Consider the following 16,864-nt stretch of genomic DNA (forward strand, 5'->3'; position numbering starts at 1 on the left):
TTAAGCACTAAATAGGGGAGTGACTTACTACGGCACTTACTACTATTTACCCAGCCAGAAAATAGACGCAACTTTCATCCACCCTTCTTTGCCTGTTCTGAAAGTTAATTAAAAGAACAATCCAGCCTTTCTTACCCTTAAAACCAAATCAGTCCATAAAAAAAGATCATCACATTTATTCCACACTATGAAAAAGAATGACTGCAAGGTAGACCCAAGAGGACTTTATGCCACAGTCTTCAAAGGAGGCCATAAGGAAAACTTAACTATTTACACAGATGGACTTGCCCTGTGCAGTGTATATATATTTAGCATGCCTGAAAAGAGCTGTCCTCTACAATCCTCTTCCTGGAGCTACAAACGCTCTTACAAATATCCTCATTCCAGATTTGGGAATAAGGCATAAATCTTGACTTTCATTCACTAATTGTCATCTGAGTCTATTTTGTCTCCACCATGCATATTTTATAAGCTTTTTATAAGTCAAGATAAAAAGGATGCAAATAACAGTGTCAAAGCAAATAAACTAACCTGGCATCTGAAATTCTGTCACACAGAAAAATGAAACAGAAGTCACTTTAGGCTCATTCATTAAAGATCACATTGGCAGCACAGGAAAGAAAGCCAAAAAGCAGATCAATACATAATTAAAGGAGCCTGGCTCCATCTCTGATGCTCTACAAAAGAAATGGCCAAATTAAGAAGAAATTTTAATAGTCAGTCAAGGACTAGATCAACAGCTACGGCTCATATTGTACTTTCATGGAATTCCTTAGTGGGCACAAAATCGGAACACAGAAAAATCACTAGGCTTCAGAGATCAGCAACGATGGACTCAGAGGACAGCTGAGAACTGTCCATGTGGTTTGTGTCTGGATAATGAGTTACAATAATTTAATCTGTGAACGGGGTCCTGTAAAGTTACTCTTTACACATAGGATTAGCTTCTTGGTGGTTAACGAAATGTTGACTCCTAGTTAAATAGCTGAGAATTGTCTGATGGAGGGTTCTTCTGGGGTGAAGGAGGTGGGGGCACACTAATCTGTTCATCAGATGTGTTTCTCAGTTCAAAGCCAAAGACTGGCTGCTTCAGCCCACACATGTTCCCTGACCATTTGATTGCTGGCTATCTTGGGGTGGGTGTTCACCTTTTTTTTTCCCCTTTAGAAAGCACTGAAAAACTCTTGGCTTCACTCCAAAGCAGTTAACGTGGTTGGCTTCTTTTTGTACTTTGAAATGTTTCACAAATGATGCAACCATTTCCTTCCTATTTCTAAGCTACTCTTGCTGATTATCAAGCTCTGAAACAATTTATTTTTCCAATATGAAAAAAAAACAAAACAAACCAACCAACCCCAACCTTCCATGAGTTTAGAGGAAGTTCTCCCCAGCTCTACACATCCTATGTGTTACAGGGGACAGTGTGCCCAGGGAGGAGAACACAGTGTGCTGTAACCAATAACCACATCTGGGGTTTTGGAGGCAACATTTTTTGCATTCCGCCTACAGATCAAGGGTGAAATCTTGGCCACATGTAAGTTAGCAGGAATTTTTTTCATCAGCTCCTTTGTTGCTACAATTTTACCAGAGGAATTCGTGCCTCCCTGCAACAGGCAAGATCACTGCCAAACACCAGTAATGCATGCAAAATACCTAATTCCATGCACAGCATTATTGTGAAATATATTCAAGGTTAAAAAAGAAAACAAAACTGCCACTTGCTTTAGAAGGAAGAAAAGCGGTCAAAGTTTAAACTGATTTTTGCTGCTATGTAAGATTGCTCCTTAGCCAAGATACATTTGAATACAGTACTAAACACTTATTTACCTGCTCATTTCCCGGAGTTACTTTCGGCACAGCAGCTTTAAATTCACTAGTCCTGCCTGGTTTGAAGTAATTGTTATTGAAACAGAAGCAATTTTAGCCCATTTACATCCAGGCATTTTCAAAGCCTGCAGCAAATTCCCTGGGTGTGGTTAAAGTCAGTTGGTTTAGGCAATATACGGATTTGGGAAGTTGTGCATGAATACACACATGCAAGAGAAGTACCTGTGTGCTAATGCTCGGGTACGGGCAGAGGGGGAGAACTCCCCTTTGGCAGCAGGCTGTTTTACTAGGGAGCACAGCCAGCAGCTGAGCTCTCTTCCTGCACAGAGGCAGCTGCTTTAATGAGCACCGGCAGAGCAGCCTCTCCCTTGGGACCGCTGCCTATCCGGTTCCTCAAAATTCTCAATTATCATGGGCACCACAAGCATATTGGATATTATAATCCTGCGCTGATCACACCCTATCCTTCCTTTCAAAGAATTACTAAGGGACACATCTATTTACCATGGTGATTTGCTACTTGTACACATTTTCCACTAGCTTTTCCTGTATGTTCTGATCCTCACTCGTGAATTACTCATTTATCACAGATTTATGTTACAAAACGGGAAAAAAAAATAATGTTGCCATGCCTAGAGTAGATGTAGTCACCTATATGTCTCTTCCTGGGTAAGCAAACACAATGGCTCAGGTGGTCCCTTCCTGTATTAAACTCCTGTTTATTCCCAATTAGAAGGATTTTTTTTTTCATGTAATAGCATTACACAAAAACAAGTGGCATGCAAATAAAATAAAAGCCTCATTCAGTATATTCTCAATATCACAACTATTCTTGCAAGCATTTCTGTATTGTATATCATGTTAAAGACAAAGGCTGTTAATAGATACATTCGTGGGTATCTCTTTTACTGCAAAGCAACCAATCTTGACAAGATCTGCCTTGAGTATTATTATAGTAATGACCTTTGCTCCACATGGTTCAAAACCACAGTACATCAATACAAACTGCTTTATAAAAAGCCATACTGACATGAAGTGAGAACTGATGCATCATGGGAATTCAAGGTCATTTGAAAGATTACTTTATTTCTGAGACACACAGAGCCTTGAAGTCAACTAGGTGTTACACAAAACAGAAGTTCACAAATGCTCAACATGTGAAAACCATAACTAAAACTGAGAAAAGCTATATTGCTGACTATAATTCCAGCATTACTGAAGGGTACCACTAAATTACTGAGGAGATTGAAGAACATGCCAGGTCCGAAGGCTACTCTGAAAGGCTGGTGGATCCCAAATTTGACTTGCCACTTGCAATCTAGTCTTTGAGCCTGAGCAAATTTGTATTGCTTCCTCCCACAGAGCCATCTGTATGCATCCAGGCAGCATACTGAAACACCAAGTGCTTGAAGGGAAGAGATTTGGAAAAGATTCAACCCTCACGTTGGGCACAAAAATCACCTGGAGTGGGGGAGAAGTTATATATGTGGGAGGTGACTTCAAAAGTTGCTGTGTCTGAACTAGTACTTGTATTAGAATTACTCACTCAGAACAAATAATAAAAGATTAGGCCCCTTCTGCAACACGTGTCTAAACCTGAGAAGCTTGTACAGTGTTCTGGAAAGCAAAGCATCACAATACCAGATGAATTCTTGATCAATTCATAATAAACTGGGCAGATGTCATGAGATGGTTAACATGTTTAGGTTAAACTATGACAATGTAGCGTATTATATTTAAAGCTACTTAAGTGCAGTTAGAAATATTCAATTATTTTGTTTTAAAAGTGACTTTTTTCCTGGAAATGTTTCACAGATTTTTTTTTTTCCATCAACCAATGATGGGCACCCCACTGCTCAATTTTAAGATACCCACCTTCATGAGGGACAAGAATGGAGACAGTCTGAGACAGCGTTACACCTGAAGTTAAATAGCTTCCTGTTCTTTGAAGATCTTGATAATTAATGTAAAGAAAGAAAACCAGAAACCATTAATAAAGGCCAAGATTTTATAGCTGCAATTGAAAAATTCTTCCCCTACACTTGGTACTGGATCATGCTCCTGGATCTGGTACACAAAACACACAGGACAAACACCTTGAAGCTGCCCTGGGAAAGAGAACTTGTCAAAAGGAGAAAAGCATTCTTCCTGAGGAGGTCTAGTGGAACTGATTTCCTCAGTGAAAGTGGAAAAGGAAATCTTTATGTGGCATTTCTATATACAAACAATTTATTTCAGTAACAGTTAAAAAGAGCTGGCAAAAAGTTTCTGAATATTTGGAATACCTGGATTCCAATGAATTGTCATTCATTTAGCACTTGATAACTGATGCCCATTCTTAAGTACTATTCCCTTTCTCTTTACAAAACCCTCTACATCAGAACACCTAGCTTTTTCTGGAAGGCCAGTGATGAGGATCCCCTGCTGCACCAAAACCTTCTCTTGCACAGAACCTGACAAATCCAAGCACCAGCACCAGAAAGTGTATTTGACAAGGGAGTTGCTCTGTACCTCCGACACCTTCCACCTGGAAATTCTGCATGAGTATTAAAGCCAGTGACAAAGCAGATGAGATTTTATTTTTAGATGCTGAACAACAAGCTTCCTGCACGTTGAGTTATGTAAGCAAAGCCCCTGACAGCTCCTTCAGCACCACCCTCCTCCTATTTGTGTCCTTCCACTTGCTCACTCATGCTGATCCTGTTTCCATAGACACCTCAGAGAAGCATGTGGGTGGGTTGTTTTCTCGTTTCTCCTTTGTGAGAGCATTTTAATGGCCAACTGGAGTTTCAGTGAAATAAATAATAATTAAAAAAAAAAGGTAGTCTTGTGAATCCAAAATCCTAGTTTAAGATGTAAACAAGCCCATAGGTCAATTTAAAGTTCATAAGAGAAAAGCAGACTTCATGCCTTACCCATTTTTTCTCTTTCACATCAAATCCAACTCATGATCTCCACATTTGCACGCACCCAAAATATCTGAGCCACCGTAGCTCAACTGTAGCTCACCTGACTCTCAGGTCCAAACTACACAAATATTTAGAGAGTATACCAGTCTCCAGGTTTGGAAATTGAAGCAAATGGGAAGTCAGGAGCAACCTCAGAAGACAAGTGGCAGCCATAAATGAAAAGCTTAGCAGCTACTCACATGTAACTTTAAAGCATAACCCTAAATTAGGCTTAGTAACTCAGTGCAGAAAGAAGCAGCACAAACACATACACAATATTAAGGGATAAGCAATAAACCCCCGGAGTAAGCAAGCCTAATTAACAATACAGTCAGGACCCATCATCATCAACCAACATGAAGAGCATTATCATAAACATGAAATGACATTATTTAGTCTAATCGTATTTTAATCTTGTACGCACCTAAAAGTAATCTTTGTAAGCTTAATTATTGAGTCCGATATCTGAGCCTCTAAAACTCTTTAATGTATTTATTCAAACTGCCATGCAAGACAGGGAGTTCAAGTCCTGATCACAAAGAACCAAATGCCACCCAGTACACATAGAACAGTGCTGGGAAATAAACCTCCCAAGTCTCAACTCTTACAAAGTATTTTAAACAGGCTTCACCTCCCTGTCAGCTGCTAATACCTTGCTTTCAACGGGTAATTACATGAATGCTGAGACCTGTCTCGCTGTATGCTCACTGTATCAGATCTGAATACCGAAGAAACAGGTTGCACAAAAACTACAGTTCAATCGCAAACCTGCTTATTCACACAGTTTGAGCACTATAAAGATAAAATCAACAGCTTGCAACTACAAATACTGAATAAGGTATTAAGTTCATAATGCTATACCATTTGTGAGTAAAATAATGCAAGCACACCAACGAAATGCAAAGCCTCTTGAGATGGTGACAAGTAGCTCATACATTAGGAACATGGCTTCAGGATTATATTAAACTCCAGTTAATCCTGGCCAACAGGGAATTTGACAGATAAAATGCCATAAATATTTTTCCTGCTGACAGAAGCAGCTGTAATGTACCAGATATGTTGAAGTAAGCAAAAGCAGTAGGGGACAAGAGGGAGAAACACCGGAACCCAAATACGCTGACAAATGCAGACTCCATAGCCCAGCTCCTCAACATCTCTCTAGCCAGGCCAACAGTCAAGTGTCTTCCTGCACTAGGTGCTGACTGCAGGTATGGATCAGAGGAACTCCAGCTCCTGCCTCTATTCCCATGAGGAAGGAAATCTTGGAACCAGAGAATTTAAGAGTGAAAGAGGTGTTATGGCCCTTTCCTCTCACAGGTCCCAAAATGAAAGGCTGAGGATATCATAGACCTGGAAGCTCTTGCCCTCTCCCACAGAGGAAGAGGGGCTGCACAGGATCTCCGAGGTGCACCTGCATGGGCATGAAGGGCAAGAGAGGAACCAGATGCAAGAAGATAAGCACTGACTTAAACAGGCAGTGAAAGTACACATATGGAGGTGTTTAATGATCAAAGTACTGCAGGGATTTCAAGACAGGTCTGCCGGTGATTGTAAACTGGCCAAGGTGCTAAAGGTTTTCCCTAGAGTTCCCAACAGACTAGTTATAACAACTCATGCAGAAATTGTGCTGAGGAGCCTATCTCCCTAGTCACACTCGCTTGCTTATAGCTTGGTTTCTACTCATTTTACTACTCTGTCAACTCATCGACAAGACCCCTAGCAACACAGAAAAAGGCTTATAGGAGGTGAACATCAAGCCCTATAACTACACTAACAAATACAAAAGGCAAAGAGAAGACTCTCATCCTAAGTGGGTGAGACAAACATGTAACACCTAATTTATTCTACACCCAAGCTGCCAACTAGAAACATATATCCACTTAACAAGTGAACTATTTAATGTCACCCAGTTGAACAGGCCAAGTTGGTGTTATTTAGATCTCTGGTCTTTTGTTAGCATATGGGCAGAGAAGAGATTCAGAGCAGCCCTGCGGAGAAGGACTTGGGGGTGTTGGTTGATGAGAAAATGAACATGGGCCGTCAGTGTGCGCTTGCAGCCCAGAATGCCAACTGTATCCTGGGCTGCATCAAAAGGAGCGTGACCTGCTCCTCTACTCTGCTCTTGTGAGACCTCACCTGGAGTATTGTGTGCAGTTCTGGTGTCCTCAACATAAAAAAGACAGGGAACTGTTGGAACAAGTCCAGAGAAGGGCCACGAGGATGATCAGGGGACTGGAGCACCTCCAGTATGAAGACAGGCTGAGGAAGTTGGGGCTGTTCAGCCTGGAGAAGAGAAGGCTGCGTGGAGACCTCATAGCAGTCTTCCAGTATCTGAAGGGGGCCTATAGGGATGCTGGAGAGCAACTCTTCATTAGAGACTGTAGTGATAGGACAAGGGGTAACAGGGTCAAACTTAAACAAGGGAAGTTTAGATTGGATATAAGAAGGAAATTCTTTCCTGTCAGGGTGGTGAGGCACTGGAATGGGTTGCCCAGGGAGGTTGTGAATGCTCCATCCCTGGCAGTGTTCAAGACCAGGCTGGACGAGGCCTTGGGTGATATGGTTTAGTGTGAGGTGTCCCTGCCCATGGCAGGGGGATTGGAACTAGATGATCTTAAGGTCCTTTCCAATCCTAACTATTCTATGATTCTATGATTCTATGTCAATGCTAGTCTATGCTTATGAACACAGTAGATATCCTTTAGTGTACAGTATTATTTTTAATATCTTTAACATAAAAATTTACATTATTACTCCATACATATTTCACAGAGGTTCAGCTAGCTAGTTCAGCTAGCAATTCATGACACATCATCCTTTTAAAACCTTATCACCAACACTAGAGTTGATATGCCTAGACATTGCATTGCATTTGTCCAGCCTCAAAGTGATGATAAAGTTGACAACTTTTTGTCTTCCCCAAGTCTATATTTCTCATTAGACAAACCAGCAAAACCGCCTCACTTTAATAGCGATGGCAATCACAGCAGCACAAGCTCCGTTTTTGAGAAATGCTGTCCTTCCACTGAGCGAGACATCAACAGAAACACATGAGCACACTACAGCCCATCAAACATCCACACCTGTTTCCCTGGCAACACTTGCAAACCTAGAAGAAGTAACTGCACCACATAGAAGGAAACTCAGATGAGAGGAATCATGCCTGCACTTCAGGGTTGTGTCACTACTACACCGACAATAAACAAAACCCACAGAGATCAAAGCCACAGGTAAATGGAAGCTGGAGTACAAATGTCTTCCTGCAAGTCTGACCAGGAAAGGAGAGAAGCCATGGTTTAGCAGTGCTGAGGTTTGATAATCAGTTAGGATTTATAAACCTGTGAAACAAAAAATACCACTAAAATGCAGCCATAAACACAGTAACCCTTTTTTTTTATTTTACTGTTATCTTGCATCTAATGACTGCATGATATATAGTACAGGTGGGTCTTTTTCTCTTTCAGCCTTTAGCCATATGGCTCAAATTAAACAGTTCTTTGTTTAAGTCATAGGCTATGCTGCATATGTCTCATGATCAGCTGTATAATACTGCTGACAGGCACTGGTTTCCTACCCAGAAATGGCAGGATGCTTAGCTCTCTCCATTTGCTTTTACAGACTCTCTTTAGTCTGGTCTTCTTAAATAAAATCATTGTGAAAAACTTTTACAGCTCACCCCTTTTGTTCTTGAGAACCAGAGAATGGACAACTTGGGGTGGTTGCTTTCACTGCAGCACCAAAAAGGTAGGCATCCATCTCAGCACAGAAACCACATTTCATAAACCATCAACAGTTTGCATAAAGTGCTGCAAAATCATAATAACAGATGTCAGGAGTCTGAGAAACTGAATCTCTGGAAAGTATATTTGGCTTTTGCTCCTATACTCACATTTAAGAAGCATAATAAATAACTATATTTTCAGTGATTTTATGTATAGATGGATGACTTGCAAGGTTCTGATTCTCCTAGAGTGGAATATAGTACATTTTGCTGAAGAGTTACAAATTTGCTATTGACTATACGCTTTACATTTTCAGAAGGCATATTTAAAATATGTCATATTAACCAAGCTATATTCATTGCTCTTCACCCATTCTCATTTTTATTGGAAGAACGCAGGTAACACTGAACTTTTTTGGTGCCCTCTTTCCATAAATTTGATTCAGCTTCTCATCCATTTTGACTGAATAATTTCCTAGAATATAGCTATGCAGTAAACTGCCTCAAAAGCTAACTAAAAAACCCCAACCCTCTAATAAACCAAAAGCCAAGCAAATAGCCAGCAGATAAATCCCTTCAAGTACTAAAATTATTCAGGATGAAGCAGCATATGTTAACAAAAAAAAAGATAACAAACATGTTAATTTGCTTTAAATGCTTACAGCATCTAAAATAAGAAAGACAAAATTAATTAAAAAAAATATTTAGCAATAACCTAGTATTTGAATGGTCACTGATTCCTTTTTAAATTCATCTATGAGGTAACATGATATTTGAAGATCCCAGTTACCTATGGACATGTTTAAATGATCAGTGGCCTCCATTAACTTCCCTCTGGACGCATTAGATGCCCAAGGTGCTTCTAGTGTTTAGGGTTTCTACCCAGAGCACAGTTTATTTTATACGTGGCGAAACTGAGGTACAGAAGTAGCGAGACTCACCCACAAACATGCAAGCAAGCCCATTACAGAGTAAATACTGAAATTCAGAATAGAGGAGAACAACAGGAATAAAGCAAAAGCACATCAAGGACAGGAGCAGCATAGCAGAATACACTCCAGGAAAACTTTCCTGCTTTTCCTACCATATCCTCAGTCCACACAGTTTCTCCTATCAAAGGACAAAGGGCTTAAAAAAGAAAAAGTGAATTTAACAGCCGCTGAATGTGTTCTCCTCTAGAATTCAGAGACAAAAGACCGGTATGCAAAGCAGAGCTGGGTAGAAAGCTGCAAATTGAGGATTTTGCCTAATAAAAGCCAAGTTCACATAGCCCTTGCTTTCCACCTTAGAACAGTACTAAAGCATGTCCTTGATTTATATGTACCAATAAAACCTATCAACCTTTCAGCAGCTGCATATTACAGCTTGTATGAGATTAATTAAAATTCAGCTATTAATTTCTTTGTAGCATGCAAAGTAAAGTTTGCATCTTTAAAGTATACTATTCTGCCAGAAAGCATAAACTTCATTTAGCTAATAGAAAATAGAGATATGCTAATGACAGTTGGCTCCTCATAAAAAGGATTTTGGCAGAGAAGAAACTACCATGATAAGAGAAATATAACTAATGACCAGTAATTCTAAGGACATAACCAGAACCCATCAAAAATCCTTGCTAACCACAGCAATACTGTGAGAATACCAGAAGAATACTTGACTTTCTCCTGCTACTTAACGCTTTTACATAGAATCATCATTATTCTTTCTCTCTTCAGTTCCTGCAAACTGGAAATGAACTGAATAGAAGGTTTGAGACATGGATCTACATCATCGAAGGAAGATTTTGCTTGCAGCATCCCAAATTGTTCTTGATCATTAGATATTATTAAAACCACATACGATGAGGCCACTGGGATGTGCTTTGCAATTTGTGGTAAATACCCAATAGTCTCACCAACAATACGATAATAAAGATTGTGTCATCATCAACTATAAAATGTAGCATCTTGGTATATGCAAATTAACAAGCAACAATGGACCATTACACAAAGTCTTACCAGTCCCCTTCTCTCTTCAGTAAGGCTGTACTTTCTGAGCTTCTGTAATCTTTAGCAGCCAAGAAGACTGAAACTAAGGGGCAACTCTATAGAATAACTAACACAATGAGGTGTGTATTCAAACTTGTCTATATAGGCCAATTAGACAAGTCTACATTCAGAGTAACAGCTAACGCACACGTAGCAGTACGTGCAAATGGCAAGGCTATGCTTTTCTGCTTTCATGATTGGTTATATTAATTTTAGTTGGGCCATCTGGCAGAAATGTTTGACTAAAGCTGAGGGAAGATTTATTCATTTGTATAACCAGTATCCTTCATAGCCTTTTTATTTCTTATCTTTTGTTCCCTTTTATTAGAAGGCTGAACACAACAATCAGAACTTACCAAAAGAACAATTAGTTCAACTCATCTTTTACCTAACTGCCATTTAATCTGAAGGTTGAGGCTACAAATGATGTACAAAGTGTGATATTGTCACTAAACATCATGAAGCTGAAAAAACCTCGAAGCCAAGAGGTTAAATTAGGTTCTAAAGGAATATTTGGATAACAGTTATTTTCTCTCCCCTCATGCTCCATATCCCCATCTGATCTTGCTGACAGAAAAGGATTTGGTATAATCAGCTGTGAAGCCACTGCACAAAGTTGCAGCAGGAATATTCAACAAGCTGTTCCTCCCACACTCACCTATGAGAAAGACTCCCAGTTTTAAGTAATATGCTCCCTTATTAGACTCCTCTCAGGGTCATGAATACAGCAGCTGGTAAATGATAATAGAAGAGCTTTAATATTGTCAGAGTAGTCCATTAATGCTAAAAGGAGTTGCAAGAATGAAGTCACCCTTGAAATTGATACATAAGTACCTACAAAAATTTTCTATGGCTATTTACAAAGGGAGGAGCAAGAAGACCTGAAAATAACCATCCTGGAGAATACGTGGGGTATTAAATGCTGCATCTGCACCTCAGGCCATCTTGAGGCATAACATTTATGCCTCCTTTCAGCACAACTGTGGGAAAATTCATGACTCCAATGCTGCAATGTTAAAGAAATATAGTGTGAAATAATTCCCTGAGCTAACACCAAAATTCATGTACCTTTTAGTCCATTAATAGGGATCATAATCTAAATATATTAAATGCACATAAAAGTACAGTATTTAGGCAAAATACAGACTATAAAAATAACATTATACATGAAAAGCTAGCTATCAAGTAAATTCTTGAAATTCATATATCTCCTGAGGGCAGTTGGCAGGCTTGTAGGAGGGATTAACAACTACAGAAAGAACTTGCAAACTTCAGAGCTTGAGGTCATTTTTGGAGAGAAACTTGGAGGAAATTACCTATTGGCATATTGCTTCAAAAACATTCATTAAAATTAAAATTCAAGTTTTTTTTTCTGAAACACTTGTTATTATGTTGTAAGGGTGCAATACTATGTATGGGCAACTTCTACCTTGTCATAACTATTTGTGTCCAGACTCTTATTTCACAGCAATAGGGTGGCCAGTCATTTTTATTGAAACTTCCTTGCTTTAACTATGGGATAAAGAACATATGCATGACCAGCTACCATAGAACAGCCAGCACACAACACCAAAATAACCTTTTTGCACGCCCACACACATTCATGCTTTAAAACTCTATATGCATTTGTGCATCAAACTCTGAACTAGGACAAATAAGAGTAATTCATGTTTCAAGGAAGAAGACTTGCTACCAGTTTATGGATTCAGAGTTTCCAAAGAAAGAAGTTGTATTATGGTTCACATTACAGAAGTCTTCATGCACAAAATGCTTTCCTTTGCTTTCAGTAACCCATTGAAATTCAAACATGATTTTAACAAAAAAGTCTGTAAGAGTCAGTAACTCTTGTCACTTACTTGGCTTTGAGTTAATGATGACATTCTCAGCAGAGTGCTGGGGTGGAAACCTGCAGTTGTCTCCTTGGCCCTCACTGCTGCCATACTCTATGACTTCCACTTGTCCCAGTGGTACACTCCACTTCAATAAGTACCTCTGGCCAGTTGTCACGGTGCCACTGCTTTCATAGGAAGAGCTGGAAGGTGCACAAATTACTGCTGTGACAAGCAACTATGTTTAATGCATCCTATTTATTATCTTAGCTTCTAAAATCTGCTGTTTATCAGTCTGAGTGCCATGCAGAACTTGAAACAGATACATGCATCAGGCTGACTTTTGAGACTGACCTTTCCTGAAGTGCAAAGACCAGATATGCAGGTGCAGATAGTCTTGCTTACAAACAGCATAGGACTGCCAATAACAGTCCCTACATTTCTCTAACAAAATATAAATGACCATCCTGTAAGACCAATGTGCATTTTGATATCCTAATACAAGTGCTTAGGATGATACTTTGGCTCCATATTTTCCTAATTCTTTTGAAACAGTGTTCAAATGAAGTGACTGCTATGTTTAGAGAAGTATGAATGATGGGATCTTTGAATGACTACCGACAGTAGGAAGGGCAACATAACCCCCTAAGGGCTTATGAGCCAACGTTTCTGCTGAGCCTCACAGCCTAGGATGTCCTTTACAGAAGATCTGCTGTGGCTTCTGAGAGTAATCCCATGTGAGCTGCTGCTAAAGGAAATGTGTATCACAACAGGCATTTCAGAGGGAAGAGCACACTGGAGTAGCTCACTTGGAATAGAAATGGCATTAATACACCTCTTCCTTTGTTTCCTTCATTCCCTTATGCACATTTAAGCACATATATTTGTCATAAAGAGATATTTGTCACAAAAGAGATATTAAAGTGAATAAAAAGAGGTCTATTTCACAGAAAAGAACAAAAGTTAAATGCCTGGGAGAAATCAGCAAAATGCATTTATTGAGAACAGTACCTAAATGCTAATGTTTAGGTTGTTAGCTACCTATTCGCAACAGTCATACTTTTGTTTCACAGTATCACAGTATCACAGTATGCTAGAGATTGGAAGGGACCTCAAAAGATCATCTAGTCCAATCCCCCTGCCAGAGCAGGAACACCTAGACAATGTTACACAGGAATGTGTCCAGGCGGGCTTTGAAAGTCTCCAGGGAAGGAGACTCCACAACCTCCCTGGGCAGCCTGTTCCAGTGTTCCGTCACCCTCACTGAGAAGAAGTTTCTTCTCAAGTTTAAGTGGAACCTCTTGTGTTCCAGTTTGTACCCATTACCCCTTGTCCTATCATTGTTTGCCACTGAGTAGAGCCTGGCTCCATCCTCGTGACATTCCCCCTTTATATATTTATAGACACTAATAAGGTCACCCCTCAGTCTCCTCTTCTCCAAACTATAGAGACCCAGCTCCCTCAGTCTTTCCTCATAAGGGAGATGCTCCACTCCCTTAATCATCTTGGTTGCCCTGCGCTGGACTCCCTCCAGCAGCTCCCTGTCCTTCTTGAACTGAGGGGCCCAGAACTGGACACAATATTCCAGATGCGGTCTCACAGGGCAGAGTAGAGGGGAAGGAGGACCTCTCTCGACCTACTAACCACCCCCCTTCTAATACACCCCAGGATGCCATTGGCCTTCTTAGCCACAAGGGCACAGTGTTGGCTCATGGTCATCCTGTCGTCCACTAGGACCCCCAGGTCCCTCTCCCCTACACTGCTCTCTAACAGGTCGTTCCCCAACCTATACTGGAACCTGGGGTTGTTCCTGCCCAGATGCAGGACTCTACACTTTCCCTTGTTATATTTCATCAAGTTATTCCCTGCCCAACTCTCCAGCCTGTCCAGGTCTCGCTGGATGGCAGCACAGCCTTCTGGCGTGTCAGCCACTCCTCCCAGCTTAGTGTCATCAGCAAACTTGCTGATAGTACACTCAATTCCCTCGTCTAAATCGTTGATGAATATATTAAATAATACCGGTCCCAGTACTGACCCTTGAGGCACTCCACTAGTTACAGGCCTCCAACTAGACTCTGCCCCATAGACTACAACTCTCTGGCTTCTCTCCTTCAGCCAGTTTGCAGTCCACCTCACTACCTGATCATCCAGTCCACACTTCCTCAATTTAGCCGTGAGGATGCTGTGGGAGACTGTGTCAAATGCTTTGCTGAAGTCAAGGTAGACCACATCCACCGCTCTGCCATCATCCATCCACCGTGTTATTTCCTCATAAAAGGCTAAGAGATTGGTCAAACATGATTTCCCCCTGGTGAAGCCATGTTGTCTGCCCCTCATAACCCTCTTATCCTTGATATGCCTTAAGATGGCACCAAGGACAAGGTGTTCCATCACTTTCCCAGGGATGGAGGTGAGGCTGACCGGTCTATAGTTACCCGGGTCCTCCTTCTTGCCCTTTTTGAAGACTGGAGTGACATTTGCCTTCCTCCAGTCCTCAGGCACCTCTCCCGTTTCCCAAGACTTGGTAAAGATGATGGCGAGTGGTCTAGCAATGACTTCCGCCCGTTCCCTCAGCACCCGTGGGTGCATCCCATCTGGACCCATGGATTTATGGATGTCCAGATTGCTCAACCGGTCTCTAACCCATTCCTCATCGACTAAGGCAAACCGATCCATCGACCTGACTTCATCTAAGGTCTCAGGGGTACAGGGCTCTTCAGGACTGCCTGCAGCAGAGTAGACAGAGACAAAGAAGGCATTCAGTAACTCTGCCATCTCTGCATCTTCTGTCACCAGGGCACCCATCCCGTTCATCAGTGGGCCTACATTGCCTCTGGTGTTAGTTTTGTCTGCCATGTACTTGAAAAAGCTCTTTTTGCTGTCCTTGACCCTTCTTGCCAGGTTTAATTCTAAGGAGGCCTTAGTCATCCTAGCTGCCTTCCTACATCCCCTAGCAGCAGCCTTATATTCCTCCCAAGTGGCCAGCCCCTCCTTCCATGACCTGTAAACTCTCCTCTTCCACTTGAGCATATCCAGCAATTCCCTATTTAGCCACGCAGGTCTCTTGGCCCTCTTCCTTGACTTCCTACGTGTCGGGATGCTCCGATCTTGAGCACGGAAAAAGCAGTCCTTGAATGTCAACCAACTATCTTGGGCCCCTTTTCCTTCAAGCAGCCTTGGCCATGGGACTTCCCCTAGCAATTGCTTGAACAGGCCAAAGTTTGCCCTGCTAAAGTCCAGGGTTGCAATTCTACTTGCTATTCTACTAGTCCTACCACACAAGATCCTGAACTTCACCATCTCGTGGTCGCTGCAACCAAGGCAGCCCTCAACCCTTACTGCTTCAACCAGATCCTCCTTGTTAGTGAGGATGAGATCCAGCAGCACTCCTCTCCTTTCAATGAAGAGGCGAGTATGAACAAAAACCACAAGTGCCACAGCTTAAGTAAATATTTGTAAACTTTTGATCTAGTTCAGAAGAAAGAAAACAAGACTAGGCAGGACACAGCTGTTCAATCACTAGGGACAGCATGCGCTCTGTCCAACTGCTGCTACTTAAAAGTTGGGTCTCCAGTTTGAACCAGTCATCTAGGCTACATGTGAAGAAGGAGCTTCTGAGGATCATGTACTCTGTAGAAATATATGTCTTTGCCAGCTACAGAGGAACCAGTAGAGGTCCTCAGGCTGCTGGTATGTTGACTGTTTCTGTAAGGGTTGGACAAAAGATGGTTAAGGGAAGTGAGCTGATACATACTGTGCAGCTACATGTACATGTAAAGCTTCTGAGGTCTACAGCTCCAGAGGAAATCTGCAGGCATGCACCCTGAAAACCACTGTTATAACAGAAGCCTAGCTTACGTAAGATGCCTAACCTCTATACAGATAAAATGAAGAGAAATAAGGGTCATCCTGCGTGAGCCAAACAGGCAAATGCCACACTCTATACCATACACTTATTTGAACAAAAACTTCTGTACCAGGAAAAGGTCATGTCAAATCTGGCACATGATTTCCTTCAGTTCCTAACTGTATTTTGCATCACAAAATGTCATGGACACCAGGACACAAAGGTAGTTTCTTCCACCTTAAAAGCAATCCATGAAATCATGAAGGAATACACACACACACCTTGCAGTTGGAACCCCACTCTTTTGCCAAGAAACTCACAAACCTTTGCTAGTGAATAAAGCTAAAAGTGCGTTTAACTACTCTAAAAACTCACTGTTATATAAACAAGCAGGTTTGAAAGCAAACCTTAACTGCTAGAGAAAAACACTATTAAACTTTCTTGGAGTCAGGAAACCCCCATGACACATTCATGCACAATTAGTTGTTCATAACCAGTTAATGTACATAGGAACAACAGTGCTGTGATAACTGGAACTGTTGACTTCATAAGGAACCCAAAAACTTGGCATAACCATGAACTTTTCACATAGAGAATGAAAAGAGACTGCACACTGCCACTTCAGGGACAAATACAGAAAATCCGAGACAATAATAGTATAGAAG

General features: G+C 41.1%; 1 protein-coding gene across 2 annotated transcripts in view; it reads right to left on the reverse strand.

Annotated features, from left to right (window-relative positions):
• Positions 1-16,864, reverse strand: part of ARHGEF10 (Rho guanine nucleotide exchange factor 10) — a 114,058-nt gene that overhangs the window by 40,145 nt on the left and 57,049 nt on the right. For both annotated transcript variants that reach the window (XM_062626221.1, XM_062626222.1), the window contains one exon: positions 12,380-12,555. In XM_062626221.1, the coding sequence (XP_062482205.1) occupies positions 12,380-12,555 (176 nt within the window). The remainder of the gene's footprint in view (positions 1-12,379; positions 12,556-16,864) is intronic.

The sequence above is a fragment of the Pezoporus occidentalis genome, unplaced genomic scaffold, assembly GCF_034315485.1.
Source record: "Pezoporus occidentalis ecotype Australia unplaced genomic scaffold, CSIRO_AGI_Poc_V1 ctg29, whole genome shotgun sequence".
In the NCBI taxonomy this organism is placed as follows: Eukaryota; Metazoa; Chordata; class Aves; order Psittaciformes; family Psittacidae; genus Pezoporus; species Pezoporus occidentalis.